Source organism: Argopecten irradians, chromosome 3, assembly GCF_041381155.1.
Source record: "Argopecten irradians isolate NY chromosome 3, Ai_NY, whole genome shotgun sequence".
Lineage (NCBI taxonomy): Eukaryota > Metazoa > Mollusca > Bivalvia > Pectinida > Pectinidae > Argopecten > Argopecten irradians.
Genome location: NC_091136.1, coordinates 27,537,592 through 27,559,612, shown reverse-complemented (window position 1 = coordinate 27,559,612; position 22,021 = coordinate 27,537,592). Strand labels below are relative to the sequence as shown.

The 22,021-nt window shown below is 33.2% G+C and overlaps 1 protein-coding gene across 12 annotated transcripts; it reads left to right on the top strand.

Moving 5' to 3' along the window:
* The first annotated feature begins 309 nt into the window (after positions 1 to 309).
* On the top strand, positions 310 to 21,177 carry LOC138318066 (protein starmaker-like). Of its 12 annotated transcripts, none has more exons than XM_069260135.1 (10): positions 310 to 460; positions 2,327 to 4,750; positions 5,202 to 5,338; positions 5,698 to 5,830; positions 6,657 to 6,809; positions 8,609 to 8,666; positions 9,621 to 9,650; positions 12,519 to 12,554; positions 14,252 to 14,266; positions 16,470 to 21,177. In XM_069260135.1, the coding sequence occupies exons 2-10, from the start codon at positions 2,405 to 2,407 to the stop codon at positions 16,694 to 16,696; spliced, it is 3,135 nt and encodes a 1,044-aa protein (XP_069116236.1). In that variant the 5' UTR covers positions 310 to 460; positions 2,327 to 2,404; the 3' UTR covers positions 16,697 to 21,177. The 12 variants fall into 12 exon arrangements, 11 of the variants coding, with proteins under 11 accessions (XP_069116236.1, XP_069116233.1, XP_069116240.1 ...); XM_069260132.1 differs by having other exon boundaries at positions 12,486 to 12,554; XM_069260139.1 differs by lacking the exon at positions 9,621 to 9,650.
* The last annotated feature ends 844 nt before the right edge of the window (positions 21,178 to 22,021 follow it).

Sequence of the window (22,021 nt, the reverse complement as noted above, 5' to 3'; positions counted from 1 at the left end):
AGATCTATATATTATGCCACAAGATGAAAACATGCAGTTCAAGTTTGTTTCAATGGTTTAATGCACGTTTGAAGAATGATTATATATTTTTAATAACATATTTCTCAACACTTGATTTTAAACGATATTTTTTCAATAATTGCCAAATCATTCCATTTTAGAATGCCAGTAGGAACGAGGATTCCAGCGTCTTTTCGTAAGCTACGCAAAAAAGTTACGAAAACATTTGTGAAATGCACTTACGAATTTCGCAAGTTTTGCGTAACTTTTTCGTAGATATTTACGAACGTTCGTAAGTTACGCAGCTTTGTGAAACGATACCGGGGTGTCTAGTACATTACAGTGCAAGGGAGCTAACTTGTGAAAAAACAAAACCGGAAGTCATTGCAAGGAACTCTGGGAAATTATCCACTATGGCAGCTGTTTTGTGTCGTGTTCACAGTTGACATAAAAAATTCAGGTAAACCATGATTATTCGTCCGAAATTGCCAACTTAACATTTTTAGACGCCACAAATTTACTATTATTTCACACATATTCGTCACTGGTATCATAGAAAAGTAAAGAAAAAAGCAATTCAACATGACCCACCCCCTTCTGACGTTTGGCAATTTTACTGAAAAAAATGACACTGACTCGCACCGAGATATGAAGCCAACACATGTTTTCATCGTTATGATATCTTGAAGCAAATATTGCCATTAATGTAATGAATTTCTAAAGGATATCTTGTATCCATTTTGAAGGGGTGTCTCATATCAAAGCTACGTATACGGTGTCGTTAAGCAAATCTGACAATTTTACGATAAAATGTGGTTCTCAAAATTTATAATAAAAACATTACGGCTATGTACATTTGTACAGGTATGTTAACACTCATTAGAACACATGTGTTTATGACCATGGATGATAATACATCCCTTTTGTATGTATTATGTGTGGGAGGTTAAATGCATGAATATGGGGTTAAAAAATCAATATATGAAACATTTGATATTTATTTGATTATGCCACTTATAACAACGCAAAGAAATACAGGAAAAGATTACGTCCAGAGTATATAATGGCTAAATGATTTGGTTTCGGACTCAATCTTCTTGTCAGATTGTTTAAAGTGTGAGTGTAATTCAATATATGTGCAGCCAGTCTTCGGACATATATATATAGTTTCTTTTCACTGTCCGAAGGGACAAGTCCATCAAATAGTTAATGTCGACTCCTGGTCTGTGACACCAAATATAACATACAGGGGCGAGAGCAGTGTGTAACCAGTTAGGTTCGAACCTGTGACCTCAGACAGCACAGTTGCTGCTGTAGATCTACCAACTAAATTAAATAATCTTCCGTCCGTCGTTCAGAGCTACGTCATCACAGCTAAATTATAATATAACTGCACAAGGGTAATGATATGACATATGTTATAAATTATATTGATATACAGTAGTGCGACATATCAATATGTACAGTATATTACAATTAAAAACCTGCTACATCTGCCAATTGCTTAATTATTGTATAACATGATATTGAGTGTTTACAAAGGCCTGGTCATACTTGTGCTTATTAATGTATAGCATAGCAGAATATACAAAAATGCTAACATCATAGCATAGTTTAACTCGCAGTCGGGAGCATACTTCTTTCTCTTAAAATAACCCGCATATTAATGTAATTTATGATTTTTTTTTTTTTACAAATTTGAACATATACAATATTGTGGTATACTATAGATGAGTTTTTATAAAAAACATAGTGTGACGTAGAAAAACATATATCATTGCAAATTTATTTAGTATTTTTTGGCTCTGAAAAAAATTTGATCCTTTAAAATTCCTCACCAGAACCTTGCACATTCTTATATTTTTAATTATTTCTTAAAGATGCTCCACGGTTGACAAATAGTATTTTTTCTCAATACAAAACAGGAGCAGACGAAATAGTATTTTTCTTCAGTTTCAAAAGTTACTTTCTTTATACCATTACCACCATTGAAAAATTTGAGCTTCTACTTTTTCTTCAATATAAAAATATTTAAAAGAATTAATTGCATCCCGAAAAAATTCCGTGGCACTATGTCCTATATGTAATGAAATACTGATTGCGCATGCACCAAAAGCAATATGAATTATTTTATATTTTTTTTTTTTTGGTGTTAATTAGACATGTATATACATGATTAAACACCAATTAATGTTCAAATGATGAGTAACGTTTTTACTCTGTCGGCGGTGGAGCATGCATCTTTAATGTAAATTATGCTAGCAGTTCAGCAGTTCGGTAAAGTTTCATTCCGCTATTCTTATACTGTTAGTTTGTTTCTTTTCAGGTATTTTAAGAACTTGCAGAAGATGAACATGATGTGAAGGGATCCAGTCGCTTGGGTATTTTGTGACTGACAGCCCAGATGTCTAACTTTATCCCCATGGTGTCGTCCTCACCCCCTCCTTTAGAGGATGGTGGGGGAGGGTTCAATGATTGGGATGACGCTGATGATGAATTTGGGACATTTGCAACCGCCACAGTGGGTAATGATTTCCAGGCTTTTTCTGACCAGTCTTCAGCTCATGATCAGTGGAACAACATTCCAGACGAACCTCCAAATTGTGATTTTGAAAAATTTGCAGATTTTAGTGCTTTTGCAAGTGATTCAAAGACAAACTGCTTACAAAATGGTGACATGATTCCAGAGACAGAGAATAATAATATACTTAACAATGATTCCAGAACAGAAGGTAACACAGAGAATTCCATTAAATCAGGTTGTATGAAATTGCCATTAAAATCTGCAGATGACAAAGTGAATAACGAAAATGTACAAGAAAGTCCAATAGTGTCCTGTGACGATCAGCATATAACAATGCACAAAAGTCGGTCGAGTAATCTTGACAGTGTCAGTAGTGTTATATCGGCTGGGGATTCGGGTCTGTGTAGTACGGACATATCACCACTCCCTCAGTCAGACGAAAATGTAGGACTAGAAGATAAGACACAGGGGTCTGATCTTGATGATTTTGGAGATTTTCATTCAGATTCTTCGGTAGGAAAGGAGGTTTTAAAAGGCAGTATGGAAAACATGGATAGGTTAGAGAATCAAGAAGACAATGTTGAAATTCCAAACACGAAAAACAATGATGGTAAATGCAAGGACAGCTTTCATTCTGATAGTCAGGTGTCAAATGATAAGATATCTGAAAGCATCAACGAGAATGAAATTAGTGAGCTAGATAAAGACAGTATAAGTGATTCTGTTCCAGAGCAGAGCGTACATGAACAAGTATCTCCTGGTGAAAGTATCGACCAACACATCAGTCAAAGTACCTCATCTACAGATACCTCTACATATCACCATTCCGAGGCATGTCCAGATGGAGGAGATGGAACAGAGCAGAGTGAAAGTAATAAGACTATCAATGATGACCATGGTGCATATGTCAGGGGTACAGGTGAATCTCCTGATACAAAAGATGTGGATAGGGTAGGCAGTGACAAAGGAGATGTTAGTGACGCATGTCTGGAAGACAGTCCAAGACATACACCAAGTGTTCAAGACAATTGTATGGTAGTGGTGTCTAATGAAGTGACAGAGAATGGCCATAATGAATTTGATAGCGAGAGTAGTGATTCTATAACGACAGATAGCTCTAGTAAGGCAGAGTCACATCTCAAACCGGAAGAAAACCAGGATTCCACCGAGATTGATTTGAAACATTCAGACTCTTCAGCATTGGAAAAGGCTGATGATGAACAAAGTGAAACATTCCATAAAGTGGAGGACAATGAAGAATCTACGGAACAGTCACAAGAGATGAAAGATTCTGGATTTGTTTTTACAGACTTGAGTTCATCAGAAGAAGACAGTTCTGAAAAGAAAGAAGAAACGTTGGAAGCCAAATTAGAAGAAAACTGTGATATTTCTATAAAGCAAACTGTCGATAATAATGAAAAAGTTAATGTGATTAGCAAAGAAGATTTATGTAAGGATTCTGTTTCTTCAGAAAGTAAAGATGTACAGGCGACTGACTTTACCAAGCCGGAATCCCTCTGTGAACAGGGTTCAGAGCCAGAACCCCCTAGTGGTCAAGGTTCGGATGATGAGTTTGATGACTTTGCTGACTTTAATTCCGCACCTCAGTTTAGTGTACCAGATCAGTGTGTGACTAAGTCAGACGATTCTGGTACTGATCAGTCACCAACAACGCTTGGTGAAAGCAAATCTGATGACAAGCACGTCAATAAGGATGGTGATGATGATGATGATGATGAATTTGATGATTTTGCAGATTTCCATAGTAGTAAACCTACAGATAATAGTGTGTCTGAATCATTTCCACAAACAACTTCAAGTAACAATGAGATAGCAAGTTTAGATTTTAACTCAGGAAATTGTAGTAATGATAATGATGTTGATGATGATTTTGATAGTTTTGCTGACTTTAGTTCACATTTTACTTCTGAATCCAGTAAAAATAATTCGGGTACAAGTACAGTACTAACTGATGAGGCAAAGCCAGGATCTGATGGCTTTAATGCATTTCCATCAGCGTCTGCAGCGGATGGTGATAATGAGGATGAAGACGATTGGGCGACATTCCAGGCTCCGCCTACTCCGGACCAGGTTGGTGCAGGAAGTAACGAGGATGACTTTGGTGACTTCGAGGACTTTGAACACGCCGTACCACCGAAGGGTTATTCCGACAGTGGCTCTGGTGGCTTCGCTGCATTCAAACAACCTGAACCAGCAGTGACAAAGGTTTGTCAGCAAATATCTTTGGATTAAATTAAACCGATTTAAACAGAAGTCTGAAAAGTTACACATTAACCAAATAATTTAAAAAAAAAATGTTTTAAACCTATAATTATCAATGGACAATTTAATGATTGATGAGTTAGACGGTCTGTATATCTACATGTAACTGCTACAGAAGATATATATAAGATACCGAAGATTTATATAAAGTTTGATTAAAAAGACACCTTGTATGCCATTACGGAAGATTTATATAATTAAAGATTTATATAAAGTTTGATTCAAAAGATACATTTTATACCGTTACGTAAGATTTATGTAAGATATGACTCTTACTATCTTTAGCATCTTAGAATTTAGCTATACAGAGGTATTTGTTTCTTTTAAAATTGAATAACGTTAAGTCTCAGAGACAGCAGTATCCATGTATTTATGTTATTGTCTCACATTTCAGCCTATGGTCAAGCAAACGTCATCTGAGGTGATCACTTCCTGTTTCCCGGAGTTTGTCGGAACGGACCATGATACAGCGACTAAAACACCTCTCCTTCTGGACGACTGTTGTCCAAACGAAGTAACACAGGACGACAAGTAAGATCTGTACATATATAAATTAATAAAGTGTAAGTGTGTTTACAATACTGTCTATTTCCTATGACTGCTTCAGCAAAAATAATGTACTTTGCCGTGTACTTAACAAGGTTTAATAAAATGAAAACTACTATAAAAAAAAATCAATCTTAAAATTAAAACAAAGCCATGATATAATTATTGAACATACTTCATTGTCTCATCTTTGTCACCATAACATTTCTTTGGATCTGAGGCTCAGGGATGATGAAACAAGCATAGACTGAAAAGAATCAAAGCTTCTTTTATATCATATATGGTTGGTCTAAGTCAAACCTGGACTGACACTGGAACATATGCATTTGGTGTTTGTTTTTCAGATCCAAAACTGGACCTCAGATCTGGGTTAAGTTAAAGTCGCCTAACAGTACAATACAACTGTCAAAGCTGTGGTCGGAATCTCACAGCAACAGTAAACTGTTTACAACACTACGCATCGATACCCGCAACATCGTAAGTAATAATAGTGATAATTACAATGATTTATACCAACTCACAAACCAGGAATTGTCATCTGAAGATTCATATGGCAATCAGGTTAGATTTCATACCACAGTAAATAAGTGATATAAAGGTCCAAGTATGATTTTCCAACAAGTACCTGACAAGCTAGATGCTCTGGATAAAATTATACTTTGTCAAATAGGTATTCATATTGCCTATCAATATCAACTTAACAAAACAATAGTTCACTGTTCACTACCTGTATTCAGATATATATATTAAATATGCTACTTAAAAATTTCTTATTTTGAAATTTTCGTTAATTCAGTTATATTTACATTGACATGTCACAATTACTACAAATACAAGTGAAGTCTATCGGACTTAAATGATGTCTGAAACATGACAATTACATCATTAAAATCTTGACGTTGACATGGAAATATCAACTGTTCACCGTCAAATGGCTGTTACATCTTAAATGATTAAATCATTGTAAATAAACAGTTTACATGATAAAACATCATTAACTTTAAAGCATAGACCTTTAAAGTAAATAAATAATAAAACATAAGCATTAAATTATCATCTTATAGTATTTATGGTCAATATAGATGCCAGAGCTTTACAGACCAATCACTTTATCACATTGAGCAAGCACACATAATGAAAGGTCTGGCATCTTTATATAGACCATAGATTCCATAAAAAAGATAGTTTTCATGCTTCAATTTCTGAAGTCACCGTTATTAAAGAGAAGACAACAACTTTCACCATAGGATTTATTACGATACTAAAATTGACTGTGATTAAGAAGTACAAGATCTGTTTTTAGCTGCTAGGTCATCGTAAGCCTTCTGTTCCTATGTACGCTGCCAACCTGACGCTGTTGGAGCCAACTAAGGGGCCCACTCCTCCGTCTGAGACGAAATCAGACGCCAACAAACTGGTGGACACGTCCAAGGTGGAGGACAAACCAGCTAGTCAGGTAAAAATAGAACATCAGGAGAAAAAATCATATATGTATGTTTTCTTAAATGTTTTAAATCAAGCAGAGCTTTTCACATGGAATAATCATGACTACACAAAGTATTGTATGAAGTATTTTCCAAGGTTTTGTGATTTTACATATCAAATATACATTTTATGATGTAACGGTAGTTTGATTTTGGATGTTAAAAACACCTTTCTTGATAGTGTGCACTGCATCTTGGAAATGTTATGTTGGAATTTTGGCTGAAATCAGTTTGTAAAAAAAAAGGCAGAAATATGATTCCTGAATATTAAGATGAATTAGCCTTATTTACTGAATCACAAAGTAAAATATTCAATTTCTTTGTGCGTCACATAAAGAGTTCTGCAGAATTGTATCCTGACATGATTACAACTCCTAACTTTTGCATACACGACTGTACCTACCATCGTGTAGCCCTGCATTATCTATTGTTCTCTGACCCTCCTGAATGTTTACATCTGTCGTGTATATGTGTGACACATTGTGCCTTCCTCCTCTCATGTCTGATGAACATTGTACACTCTCTTTCATCCTCACCTTTGTGTTTCCGTGTATGTGTTGTCTTGACTTGTGTTTTATAATCAAGCCTTCACATCTTTTTTCTACACCTTCTAACAGAAAACCTTATACAAACATGAACCATATCTCTACATGGACACAACACTAAAATGTCCAAGGGACATGGTATACAACATTTTAGGTGCTAATTAATACAATACATTGCGATATCATCCATTACATTTATGTAAGAAGTATTCTTTTTATATTTCTTATCCTTACTTCCATTTTTGTTCTCCGAATTTTCTTATTTACTGTACAGAAATTAAAATACACATCCCTTGTCATAAAAAAAAATTGATGGTATGTCACAAGGGAGATAACAAGGTAACATTACCTATACATATCAGCCCTGGTATGACATCACCACTGATGCATGTAATGGTGTCTTGTGGTATAATATGTAGTATAGAATTGTCCCCTATAAAGTAGTGGTGTTGCATGCTGGTCTTTTTGGTATAAAGTTATATTTCCAAGAATCTAAAAAAAAATCCACCAATTTGTCATTTTATCAAATACTCTGCCCATCATTGTGTCTACACATATTTATATAAATATATGATATATCCAGTTCATCATTTATACCTAATCCAAGATTTCAATTTTGAAATTTGACTAAAGTTCTTGAATTTCCCATGCATTGTATATACTAACGAATGACAGCCACTTTCAAAACTAGAAATCGGGTAACACATTGTAGAGCCCAATGCCTGATAGTTTGTCAAAAACTTGTGTCCACTTTCTACTCATATTTAATCAATATGAATCTATTCAGCATTATTAAGATATATAGTCACAAAACTAAACCCATACCAGGATTTTTATAGAGTCAAAGGAATATTGTAATAATGGTCCTTTTCAAGCACTTTTTTTTATCTATACTTAGTTTTACATTTATATTATTCTGGAATGACTTGTATTCCATATCCCTCTCAGAATTCTAATAATCATATGACCATAGTTCTTGTCTTTACTTTGATGAATGAATTTTGCTATCATTTGCTCAACAGACCATAATCTGATCAACGCTGGTTACAATTTTATTGAATTTTGCCTAAAATCATTATCAAGTTTGATTAAAGATTGCGATTCAGATTATAAATATTGAGGATTTGATTTGGACGGTGGATAGACTATGGTATAGGCCTACTAATTACCCAGCAGTAGGGTATGATATGTGTATGCCGGCTGACATTATACCGTGACTATTTCAGGACCTCCCGCCTGTACAGTTTGATTGGAGCAATAGTGGGCTTACTAACCCCCTGGAAGGTAAGTACATCGGTACTACCTCCATAGTCTGGTGTATCCCCTGTCAGATAACCTGCATGCAGTGCTTTAGCAGGTCGACCTCTGGTGACAGTCGTAGCGGTGGTTTTATATAACAGTTACACCTTCGTTAATTCAGGCTGGCTAACTTGTAGCTGATTTTTACGTTTACATTTCCCAGTTTTACCGTTTATGTTATAGTTACAAATCATTGAGATGAATTTGTTTTTAATTTAGTTCTTGCTTTATATATACTTTACAATAATTTATATGCACATTTCAATATACAATTATAAACATGACATACATATATGTAAATTTAAAATAGATTTCATACTACCATTTACTTTCCAATGTAGTATGCATAATCGTTTCAACTTTTGATATAGTTAAGTTTTAAATGAGTTTCAGATTTAATGTGAATTTTCATGAGCAATTCAAGTAATGAATAAATTCGGGTATTAGATATATTCTCTGCTTATATGCCAACAAGTTTTTTGCATGGAAGATACTGTACATGTATATATATCGGATACTAACATAAGTACATGTATATATATTCAGTTATATATGTACATATATTGCTCAGTATTATATAGAAAAGCTTGAATATTGCAACCTGGTATTGCAACATGAAAAATTTTATGATCTCTGAATATAGTAGATTGGTAGGATCATTATCTATCAGTTTGTTTTACTATACTTTAATCACATGTTTCTTTGTACTTTAAAAAAAAAATCTGTATTATAAAAATGAACAATACATTTGATAATAATTACCAGCCAATTAGCTTAACCAAACCTAACGCATGAACTGGTTTCGACAGGAAATATACCGAAATCGTGACACTATTGTAAACAAACAATATACATAGACTCCAGTACAGGGGCTATATATAACACAAGACACATTGATACACAGCATTCTACCTGCTATCATCTCTGTTAAATTTACAGGTAGTGAACACGACATTGCAGCAGAAATTGGTACATGTATACACTTATCCTCTACTGCTTCTTCTTTCTCCTCTGCTTGTCTCTCACAGCCATCATTTTTCTTTTGTTCATCTTGCATCCAAGGTCCAACCAGGTCATCCAAGCACTGTACTAAAACAACTCCACCAGTATATGATTGCAGACTTTTGCTTATGATTTCATATCTTTCTCTCCTTATGTAAAAATGAGGAAGTTTTGATTATTTTGGGTATTTAATTTAAAATTCAAATATATACTTGATCACTATCTATCGGTACAATGCTAATAGACCTGACAAGGCTAAGATGGATGTTTTCATTTTAATGCTTCAGTCATTTGAATTCTCTGCGAACACTCAGATATTCTTATATATTTTTTGAATTCGTTAGTACAAGAATCTGTATAGATATATGTATGATATAATATATATATGCAATATATCAAAATACTAGGTAGTAGGTTAGGTCAAACAATACCTATTTTACAGCTCATATAAGGGGTGGCTCATTTTACAATTTATTATGAATTTAATATATAAAAGGTTGGTTAAGGTGAAGCGTTGTCTGATTTCAGAGGTTTAATTGACAGAAGCATTACAATCGTTGGATCACTACTGCTTATTCACTGTTTCTGTCCTACCATTTGTCTTTATAGATCATCTGTCTATCACTCTCTCTATCCTGCCACAGATTCTCTTTACACAGACCAGTTGAACTAACTCACAGCAAGGATTGAGTGTCTGGCTTCAATTGAAGGACAACTTAAATTAGGATTTCCTAATATGGTTGTGTTTTAAAATTACAATGTAGTGTTAAATGCATATGATAATAATGACTTAACACTTTTGTTTATTTTTGTGAAACAGAGCTTGAGTACTGTTTAATTAATTACTTTTTCAGTATAAAAAATTAATAAGTTTTATGTTTTGTCTTCCATAAGCAAACATCAAGTTTTTGATAATTTCTTAAAAAGAAATGGAGAATGGGTTAATGTTATAAAAAGTTATATGTGGCCTTTGGACTTATTTGCCCTTTTCAAAGTTAACTGATAACATGTGAATAAATGATCAAATAAAGCTGAATAAACATAAAACTGACACCTGTACTGCTGGCCATAAAAAATATTCTACATTGAAATAAAAATAAATGTATAGTGTCTGTTACGAAATATATATAAATAAGTGTATAGTGTCTGTACGAAATTTATATAAATAAGTGTAAAGTGTCTTTACGAAATATATATAAATAAGTGTCTGTACGAAATATATATTAATAATTGTATAGTGTCTGTACGAAATATATATAAATAAGTGTATAGTGTCTGTACATATCTGCACCAGTAGTCCCTAGATATGTAGGTACTTGCACCCACTGTTAGGAAGTACCCCACCGTTACAAATGCATATTGATGAAATTATTGTACCCGGCGAAGAATTGTTAAGTCTTACGATTTAGAATGGCTGATATGAGTTTAACGATGCATTTTGATAGCACCCAAAAGGCGTGAGAATTTGGTGCTAAAAAATTACGATTAAGAATGGCTGAGATGAGTTTTTACGATGCATTCGATGAATTTGCGAGCGCCCAAAGGCGTGAGAATTTGGTGTTAAGGGGTCCGGGGTCTCCCCCGGAAAAAAAATACATTTAGAATGCTTAGATGATTTTTACGTCTTGTTATTACAAATGGGGTCCGTCATATCAGTATTGATAATTTAGAACATAATATGATAATATAGTAGTACATTTAGTAGTCAAACCTCTGTAACTTGAAGTCTGTAGTAGCTGAATAGAAAAATTGAGTCTTATTATACTTGAATATAGAATGAAAAGTTACAAAGCTTCAAATTGAACACAGTATTTTAGATATGAGTTTGAGATTCAACTGTACTTCATCTATAGTAATTTATTGAAGCTGTTAAAAAAGGTAGCACTGCGAAAATGGTATTCTATAGATCTTCTATTAAAAAGCAAGTAAATGTAACTACTACTGTTGTAAAATTATAATCTAGGGAGTTTGGAGGTGGTAGGCAATATAGAAGTTTTAAGATCCCAAAATGATGTAGGTATAGTACAATTTAATGTCAATTAGTCCCGCCTTCCAGTCATCTTTTGATGTGAATTTTGTGACGTCACAAATAATGGAAGGTAGAACTGACTGACAGTGAAATGTACTTTACCCACGTCGTTTTTAGATCTCTTAACCGATGTTTTACCCAGAACTCACTATCTTGCAGATTTAAACTGAATGCTCTACTACTAATTGGCTTATGATCTAGTATATTAAACATTGAAATTTGTGAAAATCTTTATATTTTGGACCCTTTTGTAAGATCTGCATGTTTTGTTCTAACATTAACACTGTCTATATTTATATTGTAACTATATGTTCATGTAAGTGCCTGACAGCATCATTGAAAAGGTTAATTGGTTATACATATGGCTACAAATTAGTATAGGATAACTTCTCTGCATTCTATTTGAAAATCTCCATAAATAAATTAAAGCAGAAGGTTTACATACTAACACAAATTTCTTTCCATGAAATTCAAAGGTTGCATGCTATGTTAACGCATTTCAATTTCTTTTCTTTATGTTCAAAAATGTTAAAAAAATGTTGAAAATCAAGCAAGTTCAAATCTTCAGTGTGCATTTTGGACTAGACCATTGAAATCCTTGAAATTTTATACGGAAAGTACAATTGTCCTCGTATGAATGGAAATCCATCATGAAAAGGTGGTCTTATTGGTGAGCATGGGTACATAATTATATGTATATATAAGTGTTACTCTAACTCTGTAATCACATGGAGTGGTCTGGCACTACTAACACATGTAATCTGTTCTTACAGCCAACAGTAAAAGCCTTGAATTGGATTTTTTAGTTGTCAAAGAAGCAGAAGCGGTGGCGAAGATGGGAGGTAAGATATCTATAATACTATAGTCATTTACATTATATTTAAGTTATGTCAGAACTAGATTAATTAACATTTTTCACACAGTTGTTTAGCTAACACGTTGTTGGTTTAGGGTCCATTAATAATATTACCAGGCAAGTTATTACTAATAATACTGTTTTTATACTTACATTATATAATATACAAATGTAATGGGGCTACGGTGGCTGAGTGATGAAGATATCCCTACATATTGCCTGAAATCCTTCACCTCTGGGTTGCAAATCCTAATCCCATGTGGGGCAGTTGCCAGGTACTGACAGCTGGTTGATGGTTTTTCTCCAGGTACTCCAACTTTCTTCCACCTCCTAAACCGACAAATGTCCCTGGATGTTTATAGGATGTTAAATCAATCAAACACTTGCATTCAAATTTAAGTCCATACATGGATCATTTTCCTATTTACAAATTAATTTTCAAATTATAAAAGATGGAGGAATAATTCATTACCATATTATAAGTAGATCTAGATATCAATAAATTAGCAAGTAATAGAATTTATACAGAATTCAAAATTGATAGACATAGATTGTTTATAGTTTAAAGCTACTCTGACAGTACATATATGAAATTAGAATACCTAATTATATATGCTTTAAGTTATAATTTCTTTTACAAACATTTGGTAAAATGTCGATATATATATGTATACATTATTTGAAAATCTGAAAACATTTGAATAGATTTTCCTGGGAATCCTTAGGCTATTGAATTGCTTCTTAAATGCCTTGCCATTAATAGTGAGTGTAGTTATAAGTAGAGCTAACTTGGGTGTTTGGTTTGCTGTGCTCTAGGGACTTTATACATGTAGGGTTATATGTAGGCTGCTGTTTTAGATATTTCATCTCTTTTTAAACTATACATGTATTTTCATTGTATTTTTTGCTTGTATATGAATTTATAGTTAATTAATATTGCTGTAGAAAATAAGCATCTTCTTCATTCTTAATTATTTGTGATAATCATGAGGCATTATAGAATTTGATAGTTGTTTGATATTTTTCTTTCACAACAGTAAATTTCAAATCAAATCATTGCAAATGTCAGACAGAACCTTTTCCTATTATACTCTATATGCTTCTCTTACAGTGCAAGTATGATAAATATAATCGTTGATTATTTATATATTACAAAATTGATTCATTGTTATCCCTCTGTTGATTTAATACTCTCTCATTTATTTGGCTTTTATAGATTGATTTATAAATGAACTTAAAGAATTTACAGTATTCTTGCTGAAAACTCTTCATTGCATGCTTCTTTTGAAAAGTTCCAGCTTTTTGTATTTTTCAGTATTTACTTGTATTACCAGTAGAACGCTAACAGTAGCAATGTATATATTTAATTATTAAACATAATCAGCATGGCAATTACAAACTTCTTTACAGCATTATAGTACATCTATAAATAAAACAAAACATGTTGTATTCATACAGCATTGAACACAAATAACAAATATTACATTAAAGATTACCCAATTACACCTATCCTTGTAAGCTTATCTTTTTAATTCTCTCTGAGATAGAGCTATTTACTTCTGACTGAATATAGACAATATATAGACATGTATCTAATTCTATATGCTGGTACCAAGTTTCCAGCCTTGTATGGAATAATATAACCTCACATCTCAAAAACCTGTGATCTTTTCCCACCAACAGATGAGTGGGACTGGGGTAAGAACCATTTTGAGAGGCTATAGATGTATTGGTGACACTTATCATTTGAATGTATCTGTTTCAGTTTTATTGTGGTTTTCCGGGGGAATGATTTTCTTTCTGACCTAATCAATGTTATTGTACTCAACTGTATTTTATGGTTTAAAGCTAAAATTATAACTGAAGTGTTCATTACATCAATTATTTGCAGGTTGCATGAATTTCCTAATTGAGTGGATTTTATTTCTTAATAAATAAGTTGCTTGATGAAACTTTCTCGGTACAGTGAAACCTCACTTTACTTTAAGATTATTCTGTAATATGTAACGGTGTCCGTCAGAACAGCAACATGCTGGACAGTTAATGTCGATTTTAAATCATTCACTGCCATAATTTCAGTTATTTATTCTCTATAGTAAGGTTTCACTGTACATATTCTAATCAAATTATAAGCTAATGTTCAACTGTTGCATAATAAAACAATTATTTTGTTCTAGGCACTAGGTCTGTCTTGTAAGCTTATATCATGCACAACCCCTCCCTTCAGACATATGGATGTTGTACACCATTGTTTGTATACATGTACTCCTTTCTTTTACATAAATTTTAAGTCAGTGATGCTATCAATAATATAGTTAAATCTATCTGGTACATGCTAAATAAATTGATTATAACCATGTACAATAAAGAGCTAGCTACATTATGATCTATCAGAGTTAGTTAATCTTACTTCTCTTCGTTTCACTGGGAAAGTAATGGGAAGTAACTCTGGTATATCTGAAAGTCAGTGATGACAATGAGTTGTTATACAATACAGGGGTTTTGAGATCCCAAAACGACATAAAGTGCAACATACCATCAATTAGTCCCACCACCTTGTGATGATGAAATCATCATTTGATGTGATTTTTGTGACGTCATAATCACCAGAAGGTGCACTTATCGACAGTAAATTGTCCTTTACCCATGGGTCCCGAAACCAGCTCATATCCTTGTCAACCTTGTCCAGTCACCTTTAGTAAACAGATGAAATGACTGATATTATTTCACCTTCATAACCACAAGCCCCTTAATTTAGGGCAACCAGTACTTGATGGATGTTTATAGAAACTTTTTCACCGAAGAACTAGTGAGCTTAAGCTATGGTGCAGCATCCATTATATTTTCTGTCTCCCATAAACGTCGGTCTTCTTTCAGTCTGTCAGACAGGCTTGTAGTATGCTAACAAGCGTTTGTTCAAATCAATTATCGTTAACCTAATTTCATGATCACATGAAATACCCATGCTTAAATCTTTTAAATTTTTCTTATTAATCACTTTGAGATCTAATGACTCAATATTGATCCTGTAGAAGGATAGATTAAAGATCTACCAAAGCTGGGTAATGGCTTTGACTTTCAATTCATGTAAGGTCGTGTAAAATCTTGGGCTGTGTATAGTATGTACCAGGACAAACAAAGGTGGGCGATACAGGCCCATCGGGCCCTTGCATGCATGGTTTATATATAGCATGTAAACTTGAGGGCTATATAGAATAAATCCTGTTGTTGTGATGTGTAGTCATACATAGCAAAATCAAATTCATCCTATTTATCCAATTTAAGAAATGTAAAAGATTTTAAGATATATAATTAAATACTTTTTCTAGCTAAGAGATGAATTTGTTGTTTTTTCGAGTTCTTTGATACAAGCTCTCATGATTGTTGTAATTAAAATGTGAAGATTGGTCTTCTCCTCTTTCTATAAGGTAGATTGTAATATGGCGTTACCCATACTCTTTCTATAAGGTAGATTGTAATATGGCGTTACCCATACTCTTTCTATAAGGTAGATTGTAATATGGCGTTACCCATACTCTTTCTATAAGGTAGATTGTAATATGGCGTTACCCATACTCTTTCTATAAGGTATATTGTAATATGGCGTTACCCATACTCTTTCTATAAGGTAGATTGTAATATGGCGTTACCCATACTCTTTCTATAAGGTAGATTGTAATATGGCGTTACCCATACTCTTTCTATAAGGTATATTGTAATATGGCGTTACCCATACTCTTTCTATAAGGTAGATTGTAATATGGCGTTACCCATACTCTTTCTATAAGGTAGATTGTAATATGGCGTTACCCATACATATTGGAAATCACAGAATTTACTTACCTAAGTCATTGTGCACTTGTTCAACTTAGATATATAATTTTTTTTGTTTTTGTTGTAGTATTTGACTCCGAGTTGATGCACGGCCAGCGTGACTCGAAGTCAGCCATGCAGCCTCTAGAGAACATCCTAGCTAACCTGAAGACCAACTCCACTATGCGACAGGTGCGGCCGGCCGAGAACTTGACACCAGAGGCAACAAAAGTCATTAGCTCCCTCCCAAATCTTTCCTTCATGAAGGCGAGAGCTCTCATGTTTCCATTCAAACAGAGCTCTGATATAGCGTGAACATGGCTTGGACATTTAGAACGCAAAGTTCTTCATTACTGAACTGTGATGACAGGCATTGTTCCATATGAACATACCAGGATTAACAAAGTGCTAATCTACTGCATATATTCTACTACAAGCTCAAGGGGACACACATCAACTTAGGAATTGTGGAGTGATTTCATCCATGTCTAAGAAATTGTTATATTGAGATTTTAACTTGTAATAATAGACCTAGCCTTTAGTTCATTGTAAGAAAATCTCATACGAAAGTAACTTTTGATTCATTCCTGTTGATAGTATCATGTACTATAGGTAATAATAGACCTAGCCTGGATGGGGTATCTTTAGTTATGGGGTTAATGTTGGATAAGTATGGTATGACATATAGAATGTATAGATCAGTACAGCATACTATAAAAGTACCTATTTTAGCTGTTATGTCAGTACTTTTACACTAACAATGCTGCCCTAAAACATGATAGTTATGTTATCTGTATATTGTTTATAGATTATGGTGGTTGTTATCAACCTGTACAATATCACATTGGGCTGAAATTGGATTGCTCCAGACTATAAAGTACATTTACAGAAGTCAAATGTCTTTACAGAAGTCAAATGTCTACAAACATACCAGACATTTACAGAAGTCAAATATCTACGAACATACCAGACATTTACAGAAGTCAAATGTCTACAAACATACCAGACATTTACAGAAGTCAAATATCTACGAACATACCAGACATTTACAGAAGTCAAATGTCTACGAACATACCAGACATATACAGAAGTCAAATGTCTACGAACATACCACACATATACAGAAGTCAAATGTCTACGAACATACCACACATATCATACCAGTGTTCTAAGTTTTATGAGGATAATATTAAAGCAGACTATTTAAGAGCTTGTTCTATTGGCGGCTTGTGATTTGTTCTCTGTTTAAAACTTTGACATTCACATTAGAACATTTTGTTTGAATTATTCAGATACTTTATACAGCACATCAGTTTTTAGAGCACTTGAAAAAAATCACAATTTTGTTCAGGCTACAATATATTTTATCATTATTAAAAGAGATATTTTAGAGATATTAGCAAGGTCCTCTTTGGACAAAGAAACTGTGGAAAACATCAGTAGATACCTCCACTGTTGTGTGTACTTGTATTGTGTAGTAAAAAGTGCTGATCAGGTGTTCATTGTAAGTAAATCTCATACGAAAGTAACTTTTGATTCATTCCTGTTGATAGTATCATGTACTATAGGATACATGTTAAATGTTACAGTGACATCAGTTAAAGTGTTTATGTTAGGTAATTATAGGTAATCAGTTTGATTAGTAACAAATAAGTGCTCCCTTCAGCTGTATTCTGTCTTTGCATATTAAAGAGCTATCTGCTTTTGCAGGCAGGTATTGATTGTGACATCATGTGTTTGTGAGTATTACACCATATCTTTCAAAGAAAATGTTGTGAATTTTGCCCATAAAAAATATTGTCATAAATGATTCTTTCCTGAAGGGAGATATCTCAGTAATTTGCAAAGACAGAATTCATGTACTGATAAAATCATTCCTGTTACAGAAATGTTTCATTTAAAAATGAACAGACTATTCTGATTTTGATGTGTTAAGTGTGCCATGTTTAAATGGAAAGCTTTCTTATTCTACAATTGTTATATGAAGCATTTTAGACAGAATGGTATAATATAAAAAAAATATATATATATAAATATATGCGAGACACATTGAAGTCCCTAAAGGGGAGACAACTCTGTACTGGTCAGTGTGGACATCTAGTTATCATGGTGACAGTATGTGTAGTGAGTTAACATGAAGTATGATTATCAGTGTTGTACCATGTATGTACCCAGTAGGATATTAGTTCAGAGCTCAAATATGGTTTCCGGGTATCACAGTGCTAACAATAGAATTATAGTTAGGTTATAACTGGGACACATTTGTAACCAATCAGATCACTGGGATAGGGGTTTTAAAACTAATAGTAGCTGTACATGTTGTAATTTAATAATGTTAATGATGACAACTTGTAACGAGATTGAATACACTGTAAGGACATCATGATTGAAGTCCTGGGTAGATTACTATCTTTAAGTAACAGTTGAAAATGTGGTGACTGCTATAGTCAGAATGTGGTAAGGTTGACAAACCAAATGATAAACCCACCAGGTTCCTTTAGCGATTCACTGTTGCCTGGGTTTTATTGCCGACTTTGATAATAATGTATACTTAGCTTCTAGCTTGTGCTTGTGGCTGTATAAACCAGGAGTAATCACGAATGCATTCCAGTTTTAAATGTGATGTGTAAATGTTCTGTTTGGCTGTTAGCTAATCTGTCTAAACTGATCATTTGATCTAAATTCTTAATATACAAAATTTAAATATTTGGTAATTTGCTGTTTTGCTTTTTGAAATTTAATGAGTTAGCCAGATATCTCATTTATTGAATGAATAAATGATCAATTTATTTTGTAATTTGAAAAGGGCACTATACAGTTTTACCTCTTTTCCTTATATTTTAAGAATATACACAAACTCACTTTTTTACGGGGGATAATTTATACGGATGCATTATCCTACTTTGGTTTCATCATGACAATGCCACCAAATGATTATTGTGTACTTAAATCTACTTACAATGTGTGGCAAGGTAAGGCCAGATAAATGTTTGTATTTGTAATAATTTAACCTTATTTGTTGTCAATTTGTATCCCATTAATTCAAGTCTTGATGAACATGATCATATCTTTCTGCAAAACCTGTTAGATGTACTAAGAATTTATTATGAATTAATGGTGTCTTTCATGATTTAAAATGAAGGTCATTATACTGTATATATAGAGTTTGTTTTACTGTACATGTCACATGATCTTGTTCATGTTTAGAGATCTCTTTTAAAAGATGTCATTTTTGTAAAATATTTAAACGACATATCCTATTAAATTCTGGCAAAATCTCATTAAATCAATTTTTCCATAGCATGACTGGAATCATTAAGTCATTTAAAATATGTATGTTGATGATTATATATCAGATTATTTATTCTACTGTAGTGTATATAAACAAGTTTGGAAATACAAAACTTTCAATGCTATCTAATTTATTTTCCCACTGTTCCGTTTAGCCATATGAAATGCTGGTACAGTGTAAAACTAAGATGTCCCGTCAAAGAAATAAACACTTGTATTGATGTAAAGAAACAATTTCCCAGGTACTGTAAACTGTACTTCATTTTGTGGCCTACTAATTATAAATGATGGAGATTTTAATTCGTGGAGAAAACCTTTCATGAATTCATGAAAGTAAATCACATGCAAAGTAAAGTTGGTTGATGTTGAGTTATGCATCGTATAATGTGAATATTACAGAAATCTGTGTTATTCAACATACATTGGCCCTGTCTTTCAATAAACCTGATATATCAGATTATAATGACAAGACCAGGCCAATCCTTTGGATAAACCACTGCAACGAAGTTCAACAAGCAAATGTTACTACACAATATTGCTTGTCTTAATTCTCCAAACCTTGTGTAACTGATTTTTGTCCCATTTCTAATAGATCACCATTGGTGACTTTAGTGTTTCTACATTGTATGACCAAACAATTTCTTTGTAAGGAATTGATTGGTCTATATACAGAGTACTGTGTCAGTTATTCAAATTTCCAAATTTCAAATTTGAATCAGTTCTTTTCTCTTCAATGAGTAGTTTATATGTGTCTTACATGGAAAGTAATTTATTACCAATGTAATCTTCGTAAGCATTCCCTCCAGTTTTTTTTCATCACTATTTTTTTCACCATTATGAATTGTCATATATATTTGTATAGTTTGGATTATTAAATAAGCATAGAGAATTCATGGCAAGTGTCTTAAAATATCCTCTTTGTTTTGGCAAGGGTTGAAAAAGAGAAAAAAAAGTGTTTCTGTCCTAAGCCAAAATACAGCTTATATTATAAGACATTTGGTCATATGTTTTCATTTTTTCCTGCAAGTTTAATTATTAAAGATATTTACAAAAGATGTCAATAATGGTACAATTATCTTTGTCTTTCAAACAATGTTTCACTTTTAAGTAGGTCATTAAAATTGGCACTTGTGCTGAAATTCTGAAGTTTAGTTTTTGTCAGGTCTGAATACACCAAAATGTATATAGTGGGTGTACAATGACAATGTCAACATCACTTGTAGGATAAATGTTCTTAAACTGGCTGTGTTTAGATATTTGTTAAAATATGAATTACAAGATTTAATTCCAGTCGTAGTTTATATGATAAGACTTGTGTAATAGTTAAAGTATGATTTGCTTGTCACATGAATTGTAATAGATATATATATATGTTATGTAAAAGTGCAATGAAATGGAAATGAAGACAAATTGTCCTAAAATGTTGTAAATATTACGTATGTCAAAATACATGTAAAAGTACAGTCTGTTCTTTGAATGTCCTGATACATAAAGGAAATCACCTACTTGTATTGTTTGTTGTTGACTACTACTAACGCTTTATTAGAGAACATTGGAATGATCAGACACATTCTATAAAAATCTTTGTAAGATCTAGCAAGCAGAACCATACACTAAAAGTTTGTAGTTTTCCTTTTCAGAGATATGTAACATTTCAAGCAAGACAGAAAACAACACTTTTAAAATATCTTAATAAGAAATCTTACGTTTGAGCATGTTATCAGATATAAAATGTTAATAAAATGTTAAGCCATCTTGTTCAGACTTATAATGTGTCCTTCAAATACCCGTATATGTTAAACACGAACATACAAAACCATGAGCCAATGCATGTGATAAAAAACAAGAGATCCCAGAGGGATCTTGGCACCCACCAAAGAATGATATGTCTGATCTGTCATACAAATTTTGATACAGATCGTTTCAATACTTTCTGAGAAATAGCGATAACAAACTTTAACTATCAAAATCCAAGATGGCTGCCTGGCAACCATCTTGTTGACCGATCCGTCCAAAAACACAATGTGCACAACTAGGGCCCTAGGGGAACAAACAAATAAAATTGATGATGAAAATGATCCCTTCAGTACTTTCTGAGAAATAGTGATAACAAGAGAATTGTTAACGGACGGAAGGACGGACCATGGACAAAAAGTGATTTGAATAGCCCACCATCTGATGATGGTGGGCTAAAAATGTAACAATACTGAGTGATCATTCTGATCATTTTGTCAGTAAGAAGGGAGTGAAACCAAGGGAAGTACCTCTGATAGACTAGACGTAAACTTTGGCTTGGACTGCCAGCAAATGCTTCAAATCATGAGACACTCAATTGACATGTAATTCAAA